Genomic DNA, 19,384 nt, shown 5'->3' with positions numbered 1-19,384 from the left:
CAGGTCCCGCCGTGGACAAAGGTTGAGTGCCACTGTCGGGAACCTCTGTGGTAGTAACAGCGACAAATGTAGAGTAATACAGGTATAGCCATCGTGCTGAAGATTCAACAGCAAAAGCGATTTTCTGAATGACTTAACATCCTTTTGTCCAAACGTGTTCTGCATTCATATGGAATCTGGGTTAGGACTTGGGCTCAAATAATGACACGAGGTTTGTTCCCCTATGTGAATCTCTGGGGGATTTTTGGAATTTGTGTGGCACTTGGGACAATTTTTTTTTTGTGTGTGGACTATCCTTAACATTGCAGGTGGCTTGTGTAACTCAACCAAGAAGCATTGTGGGCTGCTTTGAATATAAGCAAAATGAGCACCAACATAGGATGGGGGGAGGGGAATGAAACACACCAGCACACACACAGCGATTAAGATCTCTCTTGAATCCCGCGGGTGTGGCTCAGTGGTTGAGGGTCGCCCCATGCACCAAGAGGTCACCGGTTTGATTCCCGGTCAGGGCACATGCCCAGGTTGTGGGCCTGATCCTCAGTGGGGGGCGTGCAGGAGGCGGCCGATCGATGTTCTCTCTCATCGATGTTTCTATCTCTCAATCCCTCTCACTTCCTCTCTCTCTAAAAATCAATAAAGGGAAAAAAAAATCTCTCTTGAAGCACTTGGGGAATTAAATCAAGGCACAGAATAACTTCTGTACCTGGCTGGTTCCTTCTCTAGAACAGGCGACTTCACCAAGCTCAGCGTGTCAGTTGCTTGCCTTGCAGTACTTCTCAACCTTCCTAAGGCTGGATCCTTTCATACAGTGCAGCTCCTCACGTTGTGTGTGGGCGCATGTGCACGTGGGCGGACCGCCTGCAGACGATGGGGGAGCGGTGTCTCGGTTCCTAAGACCATCGGAAATGTGTGTTTTCCGATGGTCTTAGGCGACCCCTGTGAAAGGGTCGTTCGACCCCCAGAGGGGTGGCGACCCACAGGTTGAGAACCGCTGCTCTAGAGGGTTTTCTGGCTAAGGGACTTCCGATTCTCTGGCGCCTGTCATCTCTGCTCCTGGGCTCCCCGCTCTGTGCTCGGAGGTAGAGTCGGGGGGAGGCGGAGTCGGCAAGGTGGGGATGGATAGAACGTGGGGGTCATGCAAACCCGGAGGAAGAGTGGAGCCCCAGTGAATTGAGAGAAATCCACAAAATGGATAGTTAGAGGGGATCTTGGCTAAATAATCCCTTATTCACATGTTTTCCCATAAAATTTTAAATAGTTTTTTATGAAGAGTCTATGCTGCACATTTCTTTCAATAAATACATTCTAAAAGCAGCAACACTACCACATGCCCCGTATAAATGTTGTAGCAACAGGATTCCATTTTCATGTTGACCACCAAGCCGTTTTAATGTCTTAGGCTTCTGAACGCTGGATTCTATCTCTATTTGTCTTTATCTTTAAAGAGCTACTTTGAAGGATTTCTGGCCCTCTCAGGAAAGAATATCACTGAAGGGCAAGGCTGGGGCTATAAGTCAGATCATCCTAATCAGATTTCTGAACCACTGATCTAATCGGCAAGCCGTTTTGCTTAGCTTCTTGGTCAAGTTCATTCATTAACTCAGAAAGCATTTACTGAATATATGTTGTGTCCACCCCTGGGCTAGAATATAATAAGATTAGGAGATGAATTGAGCCCTGTCCTTCAGGAGTTTATAGTTTTACTGAATGAAGTGAAGGAAATAATAGAATGTTATTTAAAATGTGTGATGGCTTTTACACGGGAAATATGTTCGAGGTCTTTCCTGGCAGTTTCTTCATTTCAGAGGCTCTTTTGCCACTGTAGTGATGATAACCCTGACAAAGTGTTGCAAATGAACGGAAAGAGTCCTTGGCATTTCACAGTTCTACTGACTGTGGCTCTGAGCAGATTCTGAGCCGAAAAAAAGAATGAGAAATCGAAACCCCACTGATTTTTTTATTGGAGCAAATTGAAACATAAAATCCCTGCCCCTCCTCCCCCCAACACACACCATATTCTACTGGACTCTCAAATGTCATCTTGTCAACCAAGATGAATGCAAATAGAAAAAAAAACACTTAATTTTATTTAAGGTCTGAGAATTGATGAAGTCGCTTTCTGGTTTTAAAAGAAAATGTGTATACATATGTGAACTATTGGACAAAACTTTTTCCCCCATGGCTAGTTAGAAGAATGGAAAACTGTAATCAGAAGGTCCCACCCCCTTATATATGTTTCTCCTGTTGGCTTTCTTATGTAATGTCTTTTTGTGAGGCTCATTGACAGTTACAAACTGGCAGCCACTTGGATGTTTCTTATTTATTTTCCCCCTAATTAATGTTTATATGTAGTAGATAATATAATTTTCTTCGATTAATGTTTCAGAAAACCACCCTTAAATTCGCATGCACACGGAGGAATAAATAATTGATGAAAGCCCTTACTTAATCATTTCTATTCTCAGGCTGGGAAAGAGTGTGATCTGACTACTTTCTTACCCAGGGTCGAATGTTCGAATGTCTCTCCTCTTACAGCCGCATTGGTCCATCGTGCCTGGCATCCCGACTCGATCACTTGCGCAATGCGCCCTCCTGGCCGTCCTGATTAGGAAGAGGCGTCAGGTTTTGGTGGTCCGAGTCTGCAGCGTCTCATGAGTTAAACTCATTTGTCCTGTGGTTTTACAGTGGCAGTAGGTTGTGGTGACACCTGTAGATTCAGACTCTACAGAGATCTGATTGTTTGAATGAAAACGGACTCAGAATCACGTAGGCGGAGCCCTTCAAAGCCAGGGCAGATTCCTAATGAAAAACCTAAAGTGCCTTGAACTCGGGTGGGGAAAATGCTTGGGGAGAAAGGGTCAGCATATGAGAATCTTTCAGTATTCTTTTCTAGTTGCTCAAGAAAACAGATTGTACGTTGGGGCGAGGGGCCAAAATTGATGTTCATTATTTGCTTTGGCGAAAGTGAGGAAAGAGAATGTTGTGTCCTGGGACTGTCTTCATCAAAGGCTTACTTATTGGTAATGACTCAGGGGGTTTATATGAAGCAGTCACATCGCCTGCTGTCTGGTGGGAGAATCTGAAAGTCTGGGCAAGCTCGGTGTGATCGGAAGGCTGCCGAAGACCTAGCCGCTGTTTGGGGGACTTCTGTGCAGGGATGTAAGAGAGCACATGTATCAAGGGCTGGACACCTGCTGGGCTCTCAGACGTAGCGGGTCATTGATTGGTGGCCACATCATTCTGGGTTCTTTACTGGAGTCTCACCCTGCCTTTCTTCAGGCGGTGGGCTGCTGTTCATCTGCCTCAACTTTACAAATTCCATCTGTGGGTGGAGTCTGCCGGGCTCAGTGCAGACCACAGAGAGACCACCTGCCTTCTGGGGCCCAACGAAGCTTTTAGGTTCTGCTCTCACCCACCCCTTTACCCAGGCAAGTTCCTTTCCTTCGGTGGCCCAGCTGGTGGGATTCACCATATATCTGCCTGTTTTCCCATCTCACCGTCTGCAGCCTTGCTTCTCCGTATAGTGAGATGGGTGAACGAGTCTGAGGGCTGGGCCTCCCTGGGGACCTGGTGTGTCTGTGGGTCCAGTGTCACGTGGCAGATGTCCACATCCTATGAGACAGCTGCAGAGAGCTAATTGGGGGTCAAGTGCACAGTGAAGTTGCTCATGCTTGCCTTCAGGGCTCCCCCTTGATGGGCCTGGGTAAGTTAGTGCTCCCCCACCTGCCCCGTTAACCTAAATTAAGAGATAAACTGCCCTGGCCGGTTTGGCTCAGCGGTTAGAGCGTCGATCTGCGGTCCTGAGAGACCCGGGTTCGGTTCCCGCTAAGGGCAGGTACCTCGGTTGCGGTTTGTCCCCGGCCCTGGTCGGTCGTGCGGGTGGCAGCCACTCGATGTGTCCCTTTCACATCGATGTTTCTCTCTCTCTCTCTCTCTCTCTGTTCCTCTCTCTCCCTCCCACTCTACCTGAACAAAAAAATCAGAAAATGTCCTCGGGTGAGGATTAAAAAAAAAAAAAAGAGATAAACTGATGCAAGATTGAATTACCAGAAAGTGAGATTATTTGGGAATCGCAGGAGAATTGCAATTCTCATACAATTGTCCCACAATTGCAATTGTCCCACACGAACTGTAGCAAGCTACAGGTGAGTCCTTTGATGGTGTGGGGTGAGCTGGTTTTATGGACATAGAGTGTGCCAGGAAATGGGAGTCCAGCCATGGTTTCAGCAGCAAATTCACTGGCTGGAGGATGGGGAGAGATTCTTGGCAGATATTTACCAGTTCAGGGATCAGTTTCGATCTTCTGTAAATCAGGCTTTTTATGCGAAACCAGTCTCTCCTTCTTAAGCTTCATTTTCCTTAGGGCACATGTGTGAGATTGTCCATGTCACATTCTCTGGTTCCATTTTAGATTAAAATTTTTTCAGACTCCCATAGAGACGTTTGAAAACTTTAGCTTACAGAGGGAATCTGATTGCAGGTGTAAATGTGTCCCTGGGCCTCACCCTCCGACTGGCCAGGACCCAGGGCTTCTGGGTCCTGAGATCCTCCCGATTCTAATTCAGGTAAATCTTGGAGCACGTATGGGCACCTCTGCAGAGGGAGAACCCTGGCCCTCCCAGGGGCCACTTGGCTAATTCATGGATCAGCACTCATATTTAAGCTCAAGACTTGTCTGACATTTTTTTTTTTTTTAATCCTCACCCGAGGGCATTTTTCCATTTTTTGTTCAGGGCGAGTGGGAGGGAGAGAGAGAGAGAAACGTTGACGTGAAAGGGACACATCGAGTGGCTGCCACACGTACGACCCAACCAGGGCTGGGGACAAACTGCAACTGAGGTACGTGCCCTTAGCGGGAACCAACCAGGGTCTCTCTGGACCGCAGGTCGACGCTCTAACCACTGAGCCAAACCGGCCAGGGCTTGTGTGACATTTTTGACGGAGATGCTCGGAAACTGGCTTCTATTATTCATGATGATGCTGTGGGATCTCCCTGGTGGTCCCGGCTTTCTTCGTCTGTCTTGCTGTTCGCATCCTCCCCTCTTGGTTATCTCCCCTCCTGGCAATAGTCATAGTTGCTTGCTAAAGGGGTTCCTCCTACTTCTTTGCACACTGAGGTCAGGACTGACTTTCTTAACCTTTCCACCTTCCTTACCTGAATTCTGTTACGTTCCACTCAACAAACCTAAGGTCCAAACAACGTGCTCGGGACTTTTCTAGATTTCTTGGCTCAGGCTCCTCCCACTTAGACCCTCGGGCTGCCTGTGGACGTGGTGTGCAAGGGAGAGGGAGGGTGTTCTCGAGAGGAGCCAGGGTGAACTCGGAGCTGTGACCAGCCTGGAGGACACTTGGGTGGGAAATGGAGGGACTGAGTGGAAGACCTCATGAGCCTGCTGTCCTAGCTGTTACTGTCCGGCAGCTTTATTATTTTATTTTATTTTATTTTTATCCTCACCTGAGGACACTTTTCCATTTTTTGTTCAGGTAGAGTGGGAGGGGGGAGAGAGGAAGAGAGAGAGAAACATCGATGTGAAAGGGACACATCGAGTGGCTGCCACCCGCACGACCAACCAGGGCCGGGGACAAACTGCAACCGAGGTACATGCCCTTAGCGGGAACCGAACCCGGGTCTCTCGGGACCGCAGGCCGACGCTCTCGGGGCCTGTCCGACAGCTTGAAACATGTTCAAGTATCGCGTCTGCCCCAGTCCCAGCCCTCGGCTTGCGTCCTGCCCTCTACCCAAAACCGGCGCTTACATTTTGATTTCTGTCCTGAAGCAATATTGCCCCCAGGTGACCCCCTCCACCTCCCTGCCTTTGAGACCTGCCCCCTCTGCCTTCACCAGGAACCTTCAAGAGCTACAATCCAGTACGTTCGAGAAGGGTTGCGCGTGCGGAGATCGGGCTCTCGCACCATTTCTGCGCCGTGGGGAATGTTCGGCTCTGTATTCCTTCTGACGTTGCTCTTTGTGTCTCTTGTTCTTGATGCAGGAAAGCCATCTCCCGGGCAGGCCTGCAGCATCTGGCTCCCGCGCACCCCCTCGGCCTTCCTGTGGCAAACGGGCCGGCGAAGGAGCCCAGGGCGACTCTGGACTGGAGTGTAGGTGTTGGCTCGTTTATTTCAACGTCATTCGATTCGTGTGTGTCTGTCTCCTCTGGGTTCCTGTAGCTGCAAGCAAGACTTAATAGTTGTCTTTATTTTTATTTTTTGTAATGCATTCTTTAAAAAAATTATTTTTAAATCACAGTTGACATAGAATATTAGTTCCAGTACACCCCAGTGATTAGACATTGTATAATTTATTAAGTGATCATCGTGATAAATCTCATACCCATCTGACACCACCCAGTTATTACAGTGTTATTGACTGTATCCCCTATGCTCTACTTGACACCCCCGGGACTGTTCTGTAACCAATTTGTACTTCTTAATCCCTTCACCTTTTCCACCCATCCTCCCAGCACCCCCCCGCCATCTGGCAAAAAGTTCTCTGTAGCTATGAGTCTGTTTTTGTTCTGCTTGTTCATTTATTTTGTTTTGTTTTTTGTTTTTTTAGATTCAATTATTGATAGATACGTATTTATTGCCTTTTTATTGTTCACATTTCTTATATTTGCTTTCTTCTTCTTAAAGAAGACACTTTACTATTTCTTATAGTATGATTTGGGGGCGGTGAACTTCCTTAGCTTTTTCTTGTCTGGGAAGCCCTTTATGTCTCCAGTTTAAATGATAGTCTTGCTCGGTAGCGTAATCTCGGTTGTAAGGACTTAATAATTTTCAGTGTTGCTCACTGACCAATCTTCACGTATCTAAGCCATTCTCAGACTCCTAAGAACACAGCTCCCTCTATGAAGTCAGAGGTGTTGAAGACTCAAATAAAATCCTCACGAATCATTAGAACCACCACTGCCTGGGTGTGCAGCTGTGAGACAGAAGTACCTCTGTGCAGGCTTCGTCGGCTCCTGCCGGGCTGACGTCGCCTCGAACTCATCCTTAGCAACATCACGGAGTCTGAGTGGGATTTCCTCAGCTCACGCTGCTTGGCCGTTTGGTTCTTTTCCTTTTTATTTTTTTAATAGAGCATGACTTCACCTTACATTCCAGGCACTTCATGTCCTCCTTTCTGTTGTATTTCCTCCCCTAGCCCAAAGGTAGATAGGTTTTGTACTGGGGGGTGAGGGAGCGGGGGGTGGGCATATGTGCTGATTTTAACCTTTAAGCAAAAGACCGCCACAAAAACTATTAACCAGAGTTGATGACTGCAGCCTGAAATTCCTAAGTCAGACCACATTTATTGAGAGTCATCAGTGAGTCCAGTCTTGGTGGAAGATCTCTCTTACTGTGGATTGGAAGGCTCGGTCCCTTCCCGAGGGAATGTAAGGAACAGATGCTCTGCCTTTCAGGTCTTGATGGTGAATGTTCTTTAGCATTTGTAGTTGTTGACAGAGGGGAAACTCATGTTCTTCTTTTTCCATAAGAAAGGGCATGGCAGGGTGGGGGAAAGGAGGAGAGATTTAAAATTAAATGTATTTTTTTTTTAGCACAGATGCCATGATTTAATATTCTTTTATATTATAATCTCTCTCTTTCTCTCTCTCAAGCACACACTTGTCAACATTTTTGTTTTACATCAGTCCTGAGAGTGCTCGATACCACCTGAGCACATTGCACTGTTAGGAAGAATGTTCCTCTCCTGGAGTGTCCCTTTATTCCAGGACAGTTATTTAATAAACTTAAGTCATCATAGAATATAGAATATATTTGCACCAGTATTTATATAAGGAGAAAGAATTAAATGTGTGAACAAACAGATAAATAAAATCAAAGAAAGACACGCATGGACCCATGATGAGCGTGAGCATGTGTGATACATCAGGGACCCCCAAAAAGTTGGCTTAATATTCATGGTGTCCCAAACAATCCTCTATTTGAGATGCAAGATTCTAGTGAGAGCGAGTGTAAATCATTTAGATAGATGCCTTCATTAAACCCCTTTTCTGTTCCTTGTGTGGTATTAGTCATGACACGTCATTTCTTTCCGCCTCGGTGGGTGTTCTCACCTGTAGCTGGGGGCAGTAGTGGCAGCCTCCTGAGGGGAACTTCATGGGTGTTGTTAGGATCAGATGTGGTGGTAAATGTGAAAGTTCTTTGTAAACTGTGCAGCCTGCAGAATTATTTATCCAGAAATACAGTTATTGATGAATTTATTAATTCAGCATATTGGAGGACTTGCTTTGTCCTAGAAACTGTGTTGGTTCCTTGGGATTCTGAGGTGAGGAAGATGTTTCTGTCTTGAAGAAGCTTAGAGCACAGTGGGCAGGAAAGAAATCAAGGGGTGAAATACAGGGCGGAGCCGCCTGAAACAGAGGAGTGCAGAGAGCATCACTGGAGCCTGAGGGAGGACACTGCATCTCTGTCTGATGCTGGAAACAGTTATTAGACATGCTTTTGAAAAGAAGTGTCCTGCTTGAGCCAACGCCTGATCAGTACATACTATTTTCTGGTTCCTGTAGAGATGTATACACGCTAAGATTTCACTGGAATAGTATTTTTGGCTGCTGGTGGGAGGCTGCAGTATGTTGTAGGGGAAGAGCTAACAGGAGCGAGGGGTGGGTTCTTGTGCATTGGTTCTTTATTCGCCCTCTCCTTGGATTGAGGGCACGCTGTCACAGCGGCCTGTGGAGTTATCATGGTGGCAGGAGACACTTTGGGAATTTTACCAACAGAGGGAAAACCGAAAGCTTTGTCTCAAGACACTTCACCAAGGCTTATTTAGAGAGATGCTGGTGTAAGGCGTTTCAGATTTGACTGTGAAAAAAACAAAAAAACCCTGCATAATTGTGAGCTAATATGGCTGTTAGCAAACAGCAGCCAAACTGTGACCAACCCTACAATTTCTTACTACAATCATGTAAACCATTTTTCTCGGAAGAGAGGAAGAAACAGATTGTTAAAAATATTTTAGTGACTTTCTGATGTTGAGTTGTATGTATGATTCCTTATATATTTGGTTATTGGATGTATAATTTGCAAACATCTTCATCTTGTTGATGGTTTCCTTCACTGCACAAAAGCTTTGTAGTTTGATGTAGTCGCATTTCTTTATCTTTGCCTTTGTTGCCCTTGCCTGGGAAGACATAGCCAAAAAAAATATTACAAAGAACAAAGTCAAAGAGTTTAGTGCTTATGTTTTCTTCTAGGAGTTTTCTGGTTTCAGGTCTTACATTTAGGTCTTCAATCCACTTCGAGTTTATTTTTGTGTAGGGTGTCAGAGTGGTCCAGTTTCACTTTTTTTGCATGCATCTGACCAGTTTTCCCAGCACCATTCATTGAAGAGACTGCCTTTACCCCATTGTATTCTGCCTTTGCTACAACTTGACTTGCCTTCGCTTCAGAATTTTTGGCTTTTCCTCATGGATGTGCTTTTCAGTCATTTCATTGATGTCCTTTTAGTTTGCACGTCGGTTCAGGGAGCTAAGCCAGGATTTTCTTCGTTCTGTGTAAAGTGTAAGACTGGTCCCCTGGCTTGGCCCGTCTCTGCCATCCCTGCATCCCACCCCCTTGTCTGCTCCTCTCTTTATCTCCCTTGGTCAGCCCACTCTTCCAGAGTAAACATGTTCAACTCATACATCTTTACTTATTCCTTGCTGTTTATTGAGCATCAGTTTGGCTTGGAGCGTCTTTACAGTCTCCCAAAGGAGAAGGAGGAGGGCAAGAGTTTAAAAAACAAAATAAAGAGGATCTCGAATTTCTTGCTATTGGTCCTCAAGGATGAAGGGTCCCAATGGCGCTGTGCTTTGGGCAGAACAGGGGTGGAGTTGGGCTGACGAGAGTCCCCTTGGTTCCCATCCCACCGCCCCTGACTCTCGGTTGAAATTCTCTCTGCTCTGTTACTATTTGGGGATGGGGGTCATGTCAGAGGCCTATCGTACTGTGACCCCCCGATTTATGTCACCTCTCCTCTCACCAGTGAGCACACAGATAGAAAAGCTGTCACGGTGCCTTCGAAGTTGCAAAACAAATCAGGGGGAACCTGGATGTAGGGTCTCAGTCCTCAAGTTTCTACTGATTGCGGAATCCCCAGTATATGTGCTTAAGTCTGCAGGAGGGGCTTAGCTTTTTCCTTAATCTCCTTTTGCACAGGCTGTTGAGTGGCCTGCTGGTGGGGTGCCTGAGATACGGGGGGCACTGATTCAGGGAGCCCAGCCTGTGGGCACCTGTGCACGCTGGCAAGGAGCGTGCTATTGTAGGAGTCGGCTTTCATGCTTTGAGTACATGAACTTCGTAGCTTCCTTCAAGTATTCTCATTTTCCTACGTGGTGATACATGCTCTCTCTTGATTTTAGTCTGTTTCTCGAAGTCCGAAGCTTCTGTCCTGCCCTGATTTACCCTGCAGTTTATTGTGACCCTCGGGATCCTCTGCCTCCCGTCGTTTCGTCTTCTTGATGAGTCTGCCAACATCCACTCTCGCTCTGTGCTCCGGCCTTTCCCTTCACGCCGGGGTTGGACCTTTGGGCTGATGTGCGGGGAGCAGCCAGACCGGTCTTCCTTCCGCTGCCTGGGTCTGCTGACGACAGTAGACAGTCGGCCCCGCCCAGTGTGGACGTTGATTCCTCGAGAGATTCCCTCTCTTGCCCTCGGCCGGGCCATGCTCATCTTTTCAGTCCAACTGATTCTCTTTATTCACTTTTTGCCTTAATTCCTCATAATGTCTTTACCCATCATGCGCTGTCTGATAAACCTGAGAACCAAAGTAGTGTTTTTAGTTGATTTTCTTATTCTGGGTCCTTAGTTGGATTTCCGGCTCCCTGGGGGGGGGCCGTGTTTTCTGCTTGTTCTTTCTTCTTCGCGGTGGGGAGCACAGCGCGCCTCACAGCTGTCTGGTTGCCGATGTCAGGTCAGTGTGCGTACATCTTTCCTGCTCCATCAGCGAGAAGGGGCATTTCCCTGGGAGTCCTTGGGCCCTTAGATAATCTCCAGTTCCTGAAAGGTGGGTAGACATGAGTCCAAACCCTGCTTAAAAATAAATGGATTTATGCCATTTTAACTCCAAGTAACTCTTCTGAAACGTCCTTCCGAACACAATGCACTGTGTTAAGTCTTAACACACACACAGTTGTTTGATCTCTTCCTTCTTCCCTGTGGCATCCTCCCTTCACCTTCACGGTGGCAACCTGCTCCCATGGGCACCGTGCCAAGCCAAGCCAGTCTGGGGGAAAACAAGCTAAATTACTCGAAAGGGAGTAATGCTCAAAATGAAAAAAAAAAAAAAATTTTTTTCATCTCCTGGGCCGGAATCCAAGTTTCCAGCTGAGAGTGAGTGAGCCTGTTTAGAAGTGTGTCTATGGCAAAGATAATGTGTCTTCTCGTAAGTGTCACATGCTCTCTGGTGACGGAGGCTTCGTCTGGGCTTAGAGATGCCTCCCGTTTTTAACTTCATAGCAGAGACCACGGGAGTGGGTCTTACTCCGTCCCCACTGTTCCGTGGTTGGTTTTAGCCCATTCGACTGCCTAAAGCAACTCTCAAATCAGTGGTGGAAAAGCCACCAAGATCTTTCTTCAAGGGCACATTGGGTGTAAGCCTAGCGTCCTTGATCTCCATTCATGTTATTTTTCCTCATTGGAAATTTCCTCCAGGCCTGACGGCTAAGGAAGACGGAGCCTCAGCGCAAACAAAGCCGGATCCGGAGTCCAGACCTTCGTTCCCTCCCTGTATCTGACGATGCGGAGAGGTGACGTGTCTTCTCCCAGGCGGGTGGAAACGTAACACAGTCCGTGCACCGCCTCCCTGTTTGCTTCGGGGACACGACTAGGGAAACAGAATCTTCACGTGGGATTTCGTTAAACTGGGTTAGGAAACTAGGTCATCTTATCTTTAGAAACCTTGAGTGAGAAGCCAGGGGGAGGCAGGTGTGTGGGTACCTGTGCTCTCATTTTCGTCTCGTTTCCAGTGACAAGTCCTGGCAGACCTGAGCCTCCCTTACAAGCTTCAGGCCTCAGTGCTTGTACCTTCGGGCCTGGTGTCACCCCAACAGGGATTCCGTCCCGCGGTTTCCCCTCCCATCCCCATTTCAACAAAGATCAGATTCATCAAGAGGGCAGATTGCAGAGCGTACGGGGCACGAACCAGCTTAGATGAGGGAAGGGCCCGACCTGTTAGCCTTGGTAACAGTGTGAATTATTGTATTCTTTAGATCTTTATCTAACGTGATTTTATGCACTTTCACCAGTCCTTTATTTCCCCAAATTGTGAGGATTTTAAATTAAATCACACTGGCTGCTGGGGGAAATCATAGCCTCCCACAACATCACGGGTCAGTGCGAAGTCTCTAGGCCTGGTCTCTGCCCCTTGGCAAGGGATCAGTGCAACGAACACTGTGCAGTGGAAATATAAACCAGGTGCACAGTCATTCCTGATTTTCTAGTAGCCACGTGCAAAAGGTGAAAAGAAATAGGTACAATGAATTTTAGCACCATGCTTTGTTTAACCAAATACGTCAAAAATATTGCCAGTGCAACGTGCAATCATTGTAAAAATGATCAGTGAGACGGTTCACATTCTTTTTTCACCCGAAGTCTTCCAAATCTGCTGAGTTTTACGCTGACAGCCCATCTCGGTCAGAGTGAACCTCATTCCCCGTGCTCACTGGCCATCTGCTTATTGGAGAGCACAGATCCAAGCCATCCGAGGCGGACTTCACCTATTAGTGTCTTGAAGACTTTCTTCCTTTCTGAATTTTGTAGGGGCATTGACAGAGGATGCATGTTTATCATTTTCTAATTGTTTAAAACACATTTACAAGTACATATCTTCGTTTCGTGTAAACTATTATTATTATTTTTTTCTTCATTGATTTTTTTAGAGAGAGGAGAAGGGAGACAAGAGAGAGAAACATCAAAGAGAGAGCGTCGACTGGTTGCCTCCTGCATGCCCTTCACTGGGGATCCGGCCCACAACCTGGACATGTGCCCTGACCGGGAATCGAACTGGCGACCTCTTGGTGCATGCTCACAAAGATGCTCAACCACTGAGCAACACTGGCCAGGCATTTTGTGTAAATTATTGGCTGCTGGTATCAGTGCACACTATCTGTCTTATTTAGTCTATAACACTCCCCACACCCCAACTTTTATCTTTTTTACTGATAACTATTACTAGGACTTCTGTAGAACTTGAGGGCAAGGAATCATCCCAATCTATGTATCTATCTACGTATCTATCTATGTATCTATCTATGTATATCTATCTATCTATCATCTATCTATCTATCTATCTATCTATCTATCTATCTATGTATCTATCTATCTATCTATCATCTATCTATCTATGTATCTATCTATCTATCATCTATCTATCTGGATATATAAGTTCATCTCTATTCTTAGGTAGATTATATGAGGCAGAGAATACAATCATTCATAATAAATCATTTGAATAAATCAGAGCAGGAGAGACGTTTTTGGACTTTGAGAAACAGATGAAAAACAAGAGAGAGATTCTTAGGTGTATCCACAGAGACCTGTCTCAGCGCTCACGAATACAGACCGTTCTCCTCGTCTAGGAATGGCTGAGCTATGTATTCTGTCTGGGGGCACAGATGGACACTCTGATTTGTATACGATTTCAGGTGGTATTTCAAGATGGATGTGCGGAGAAGAGAGAAACAGGTCCCTGGTGGGGAGAAGGGAATAAGCAGGGAACATGGCACAGAAGGGAGAGCATGACTCGCTTTAGACGAGGGTGACGAGAGAGCTGAATGTCCGCAGGTGAGGGAGGAAAGTTAGGGATGGACAGATGGACGCCCTCAGTGGAAGGCCTGGCACGTGTGCTTACATTTGGATTTATTTTGTAAATAATAGGGAATCGTGTGAGCATTCTGAGCCACAAAGAAACCTAGTCCCAGCCAGGTTTTAAGGGAATTAAATATAAAACAGTGTAAAATATCAGGGAGAATGTCAGAATTAGAGGGCAGAGCAGAAGAGACCAGGACTCGGGGATTAGACATGCGGCTCAGTGTATGGTAAGTAACTTGGAGGGTAGATGTCGATAATGAAAAAAAATCCAGACCAAAATATGAGCAAAGAGAAGAGGCATTAGTTGGGGTGCACTGAGCTGGGACACATAAAGGCTCTAACACAGAATGGCTCCATACAGAAGGGTAGCAGGTGAGACTGCTCCAGGTAGGTGGGGTCGTGGGTTGGCCCTGCTCCGTGGTTCTTCACCGACCCTCACAGACATTTGCTCCCACATCTTCATCAGCAGGAAAACTGTCCCAGAAGGTGCCTTTCCAGGCATCCAGTATGGGAAGAGAGATGAAGGAACGCAGGTGGGAGGTTTCAATGGACCAAGGCCGGCCACGCCATCCCGCTCGCGTGGCCGTGGTTGGAACCCGGTCGCGTGGCACGGGAGGCTGGGTCCTGAGGGCTAGCTGTGTGTGCTGGAAGAACAGAAAAGTGGTGTTGCTGGACGGCTAGCGGTCTCACTGACAAAGACCTAGGAGAGAAACCAAACCTCTTCATGCACCTGATTTTTCTTCCATTAGGATTGTTTTCTTAGGGTACATTTCCGAAAGTGAGGTTGCTAGGTAGATTTAGGAATGTTTTCATGTATTCTATCGCTTTCTTAAAGGTTCACCTGAGTTTGTATCCTTTTCTCTATCTCCAGGATCTGCCTGGTTAACTTTGAGCCTCCTCCCTGTGTATCTACGGTTTCATGTCTCTTTCCTTATAATCCGTCTGGGCTGCCTTATGTTACATCTCTCCTCCTCTCTCACCTTCTTCTCTGGTGCCCGTCCAAGGCAGAGAAGGATCAGGTCTAATAGATCAGTCGTAGACAACTTTTAGAATCTACTTTCTCATCAGCTTGAAAAGCCGGGGTGTATTGGGTCTCAGACCCCGCTGCACATAGCGTCACCTCCAGCACGTGCGTAACTCCGGGTGCCCCGGTTTCACCTCAGATTAGTTCAACTTTCTGGGAACAGTGCCCACATATTCTTCACACTCCCCAGGTGGTTCTGATGAGCAGCCAGATTTGAGGGCCAGGTGTTAAGTCACGGTGGCAGGAAGTCTCCGTCATTTGCTTTCCCTCCCCCTATGAAGATCAGTATTTCTAATCAGATCCCCACTCAGGAGTGAGGGCAGCTAACCAGTCCTGTGTCTGAATCTGAGCAGATTTATCCGCAGGGGAGGGGGCAGTGTGCAGGGGGCAGCCCCAGCCCAGGATGTTGCCAGAGGCCCGGAGAGCAGGTGATGTCCTGGTGGGTCTGACTCCCTGGGCTTGTGCCCACCTTACTTGACCTATCAAGGACTTAATCTCCAGCCTGCCTGGATTGGCATTTTCAATGGTTTGTGACCATTTTCTCACTGCAACACTAAAAAAAAAAATTTCTTTATTGATTTTAGAGAGAGAGAGAGAGAGCAAGGGAGAGAGAGAGAGAAACATTGATGAGAGAGAACATCGATTGGTTGCCTCCTGCAGGCCCCCCAATGGGGATCGGGCCCACAACCTGGGCATGTGCCCTGACTGGAATCGAACCAGCAACCTCTTGGTGCGTGGGTTGATGCTCAACCAGTGAGCCACACCAGCCGGGCCCTGCAACATTTTATACTTAAGTTTCTAAAAGAGTTTGCAGGATTTTTGCTGTGGTTACGCTTCCCTAGAATTTGCTGCTGTAGTTACATGTTTATTTTCCATATTCTCTAGTAGATTTTACTCTATGAATTACCCAATAACCCAGAGCCTGGCACCAGTGATGTGGAATAAACATTTATTGAGTGAATTAAAGAATAAAAGGAGGGAAAAGGGATTTTATTCTATAAATGATTAGACATTCAAGTTGGACGATAAATTCCCAGTAGTAGACTATTTTATATTGTGGAGATCAGTTTCTTTAGGAAGCCTAGCAAAGGAGTGCCTTTTTATTTATTTACTTTTTTCCCCACAAATATTGTCCTCATCCATCACTATGTGAAAACTTTTAAATATGTTTTTATTGATTTAAGAGAGAGAAAGGAAGGGGGAGAGAGAGACATCAGTGATAGAGAAACATCCATCAGCTGCCTCCTGCACGTTCTCTAGTGGGACTCGAACCCACAACCCAGGCACGTGTCCTGACCGGGAATCGAACCCATGACTTCTTGGTCCATGAGTCGAGGCTCAATCCACTGAGCCACACTGGCCAGGACACTACGTGAAAACTTTTAGATTCAAACCTATAGCTCCTTTCTGTTTGCCAATGGAAGTATTTGAACATGTTTAGAAGCAGGGAAATCCTTTAATTTGAAAAATTTAGTATCAGTTGGGTGAAGGCCCTACTGAACTGGCAAAATGTTTGAATTAATAGAAACGTATTAGGCGTGGCGTACACAGTGACTTCAAACTCGAAACCAAGCTTCAGGGGACCTCTGGCTTAGAAGTACAGTTCACCCGTTACTGGTATAGACGTGTTTTGAAACGGTCTTTACTTAAAGCTCTTGACTACTTTCCTCCCTCTTAAGTCCTTTGCTCAGCAAAGGCAGCTTTGAATGGAATCTGTTTCTATTGTCTTGGAATCTGCAGTGTTGGGCCTGGTAAATAAGGCCTTACACTGAACAGTTTGAGGGTTTTTCCTCATTTGTTCAATATGTTTCACCGATTACCACATCCACGGATAAAGCAGCTATAGACCCAATGTCCGCCTCACGTATTGGCTCCAAGTTTCCCCAAAGCCCCTTCTCCATTCCCAGCACTTCGGTAGGACCAGCACCGGCAGTATTTTCAGGGGTAAATGCGAAGTGTGTAAACCCCTCGCGTTCACGAACTTGCTTGCGTCCAGAGTCAACTTTGGAGAGCTTCCCCTTCAAGCTGGGAGAGAAAGCTGAAGCCGGGCTCTTTTCCTTCCAGGAGAACGCGGTGAACGGGGAGCACCTGTGGCTGGAGACCAGCGTCTCGGGAGACCTGTGCTACCTGGGCGAGGAGAGCTGCCAAGTGCGCTTCGCAGTGAGTGTGCTCCCCGACCTCCGGGCTCCGACCGGGCGCGGCCTGAGGACCTGGGGTCCCCGTGCCTGTTTCTAGGACAGGTTGGAAGGAGCTTGTCCCTTGTGAGACAATCGGCAGAGAGAGTGTATCCAGTTAACATGGCTTTCGGGGGGTCAGTTTCAGTGGGGTCAGGGCTTGATGACGGATGCCAAACCCAAGTATTGATGTGTTACCTATGATGACACCCAGGGCTGGGTTTTGTCTGTGTGTCGGGTGGGAGAGAGGGACAATGTGCATGAGGGAAGGTCTGCTCAGGTAGGGTGTCTGTTAGGGGACAGGTGTGTGTGGAGGGAGGTCTCTGTGGAAGGGGCGACTCCTTGGCAGGGGCGTGTGAGTGGCGGTGAGCCTGACACGTGAGTGAAGGTGCGGATGGGTAGGGACACCTGTCTGGGGGTGGGTGTAGGCTAGTAAATAATTCAGACTAAGTTTTGGGGGGTAAAATTCTCAAAACCATACAAACAACCAATAGTCAACGACATCGAAATACTCTTTGCTTTTACATTTTTACTGTGTGTCCCTGTTTCGAACAGTCTGTGTAAATGCTGAATTCTCTTTGTGCTCCGTGCTGGATCATGGTTGCCAGGCAGTAAGTGAGGGACTACATTTCCAGTGTTGAGAAAGGGAAATTAAAGTTTTTGGGCGGCTTAAAATGATGGGTCTGAAAACAGAGTAATCAGCAATCGGAATAGCAAAGAAGAAAGAAATGTTCCTTCCGGGGAAATGGGTGTCGTAATTGAAATAATACCTTTTTTTTTTTTTCTTGTTATGTTTGTTTATTATGTGCAAGAAAGATTTGGGGCCAAGTGGACCTTGGAATTACAAGTGAATGTTTCTGTTCATAACTATGAATAACTAATGAGGAAGAAATTGAGTTTCCGTCAAAGCTTGTAGAAACATGTAGCCTTCAAGGACTTTTATCAAGGCTGCTTGGAACCCCAAAGCTGAGACCCGAGCCCTTGAAAATGACATTAGCTGTTTCGATGCCTAGCTTATAGGTTTTGTTTGGAAAACCTCATGAGAGTTTTGGGTGACCGGGGGATGGTTTGAGCGAAGTTGGGAATAGTTGAATGTCGACGCAAGACTCTCAACTTCAAGCCAGGAAACCTGGGTTTGAATCTCCGTGTCACGGCTCATTGCGAGAGACACTGAGAACTCCTGACCTTTGGGTGTTCTCTACCTTCTCAGTAGATACATGGACTAGGATTAAACTATTTTGCTTCCAACTCAGATCTGGACTTAATTGTTTGCATTTCTTTTAATCTGGTTGTACATTCAGTCGATTTAAATATCACTTCAGGGAGGAGGAGGTCAATGGTGGTGGTGGGGGGACACATCTGTAATTCTTTCAACAATAAAGGTAAAAAAATAAATATCATATCAACTTTATGAAAATGTATTTTTAATGAAAGTATAATTGCATGGAATTAGTTAACCAAAACCAAGAGAAGCTTAGCTATCTGGACTGAAATCCTCTAAATAATGAATTAACATTATTATCATAGTTAATTGCATAAACACTGGTCTTGTTAACGTAAAATGGAAAAAAGTGAAAGCCAGTCTTGGGTGTATACTTTTAAAATATTATCTACTGATATTGCTGCCAGTTGATAGACTGTAATTAGTTATGGAGTTCTGCCTTATTTCCAAATTACTGCCTTTGATTCATCCTTGTGTTCTTTTAGGGTTAGCCACGTATTACCTCTCCTGCCAAATATATGGACCTGTAAATGTATCCTCCTCAAGTCTCGTGTCAGTCACTAGCATTGCAACCCACTGATTATAACGGGATCACCCTTCCCTTTAGGCCAGGAAAAACAGCAAGGAGAATAAAGGAAATTTTAGGTAGACGTCAGGAGGTGATTGAGTTGTGAAAATGCCCAGTGTTCCTTTGACCCTTTCTCAGAATTTCCTTTCAAACCCTAGGCTCTGTCGACTCACTTTCCAAATTGACGATGACGAGCTCTTCTTTGAAAAATGTTGGCTAAAACACAGAAATAAATCCGCGAGGATGCTAAAGACCTAATTGTGTTTCCTCATTAGAAGTTCCTGAAGGCTCCATTTCTTTCCAATCTTGTCTGGAGAATTAGTTGAGATCGCACATTAACAGGACTTATTTGCCACAGTGACGGACATAGTGGATTGAAAGGGAAAAAGAAAAGGACAAGAGCAGACAGTTCACAGGAGAACTACCAACGGCCAATATGTATGTGAAAAATATAAACAAAGGCACCTGGATTGAAGAGTCAATATCATGTGCCTATTACATTAACAAGAATTTACAAAAGATTAATACCTATGGCTGGTTAGTTCAGGCCAATATGGGTACTCGTATTGTTAGCTGGTGGGATGCCAGTGAATATACTT

At 46.2% G+C, this 19,384-nt stretch overlaps 1 protein-coding gene across 1 annotated transcript in view; it reads left to right on the top strand.

The window, feature by feature from the left end:
• DGKI (diacylglycerol kinase iota) overlaps positions 1 to 19,384 on the top strand; it is a 423,254-nt gene that overhangs the window by 148,399 nt on the left and 255,471 nt on the right. Inside the window, exons 2-3 of the mRNA XM_036246751.1 lie at positions 5,994 to 6,102; positions 16,886 to 16,981. Of these exons, the coding sequence (XP_036102644.1) occupies positions 5,994 to 6,102; positions 16,886 to 16,981 (205 nt within the window). The remainder of the gene's footprint in view (positions 1 to 5,993; positions 6,103 to 16,885; positions 16,982 to 19,384) is intronic.

Source organism: Molossus molossus, unplaced genomic scaffold (genome assembly GCF_014108415.1).
Source record: "Molossus molossus isolate mMolMol1 unplaced genomic scaffold, mMolMol1.p scaffold_m16_p_7, whole genome shotgun sequence".
NCBI lineage: Eukaryota > Metazoa > Chordata > Mammalia > Chiroptera > Molossidae > Molossus > Molossus molossus.
This window is presented reverse-complemented; position numbering and strand designations above follow the sequence as displayed.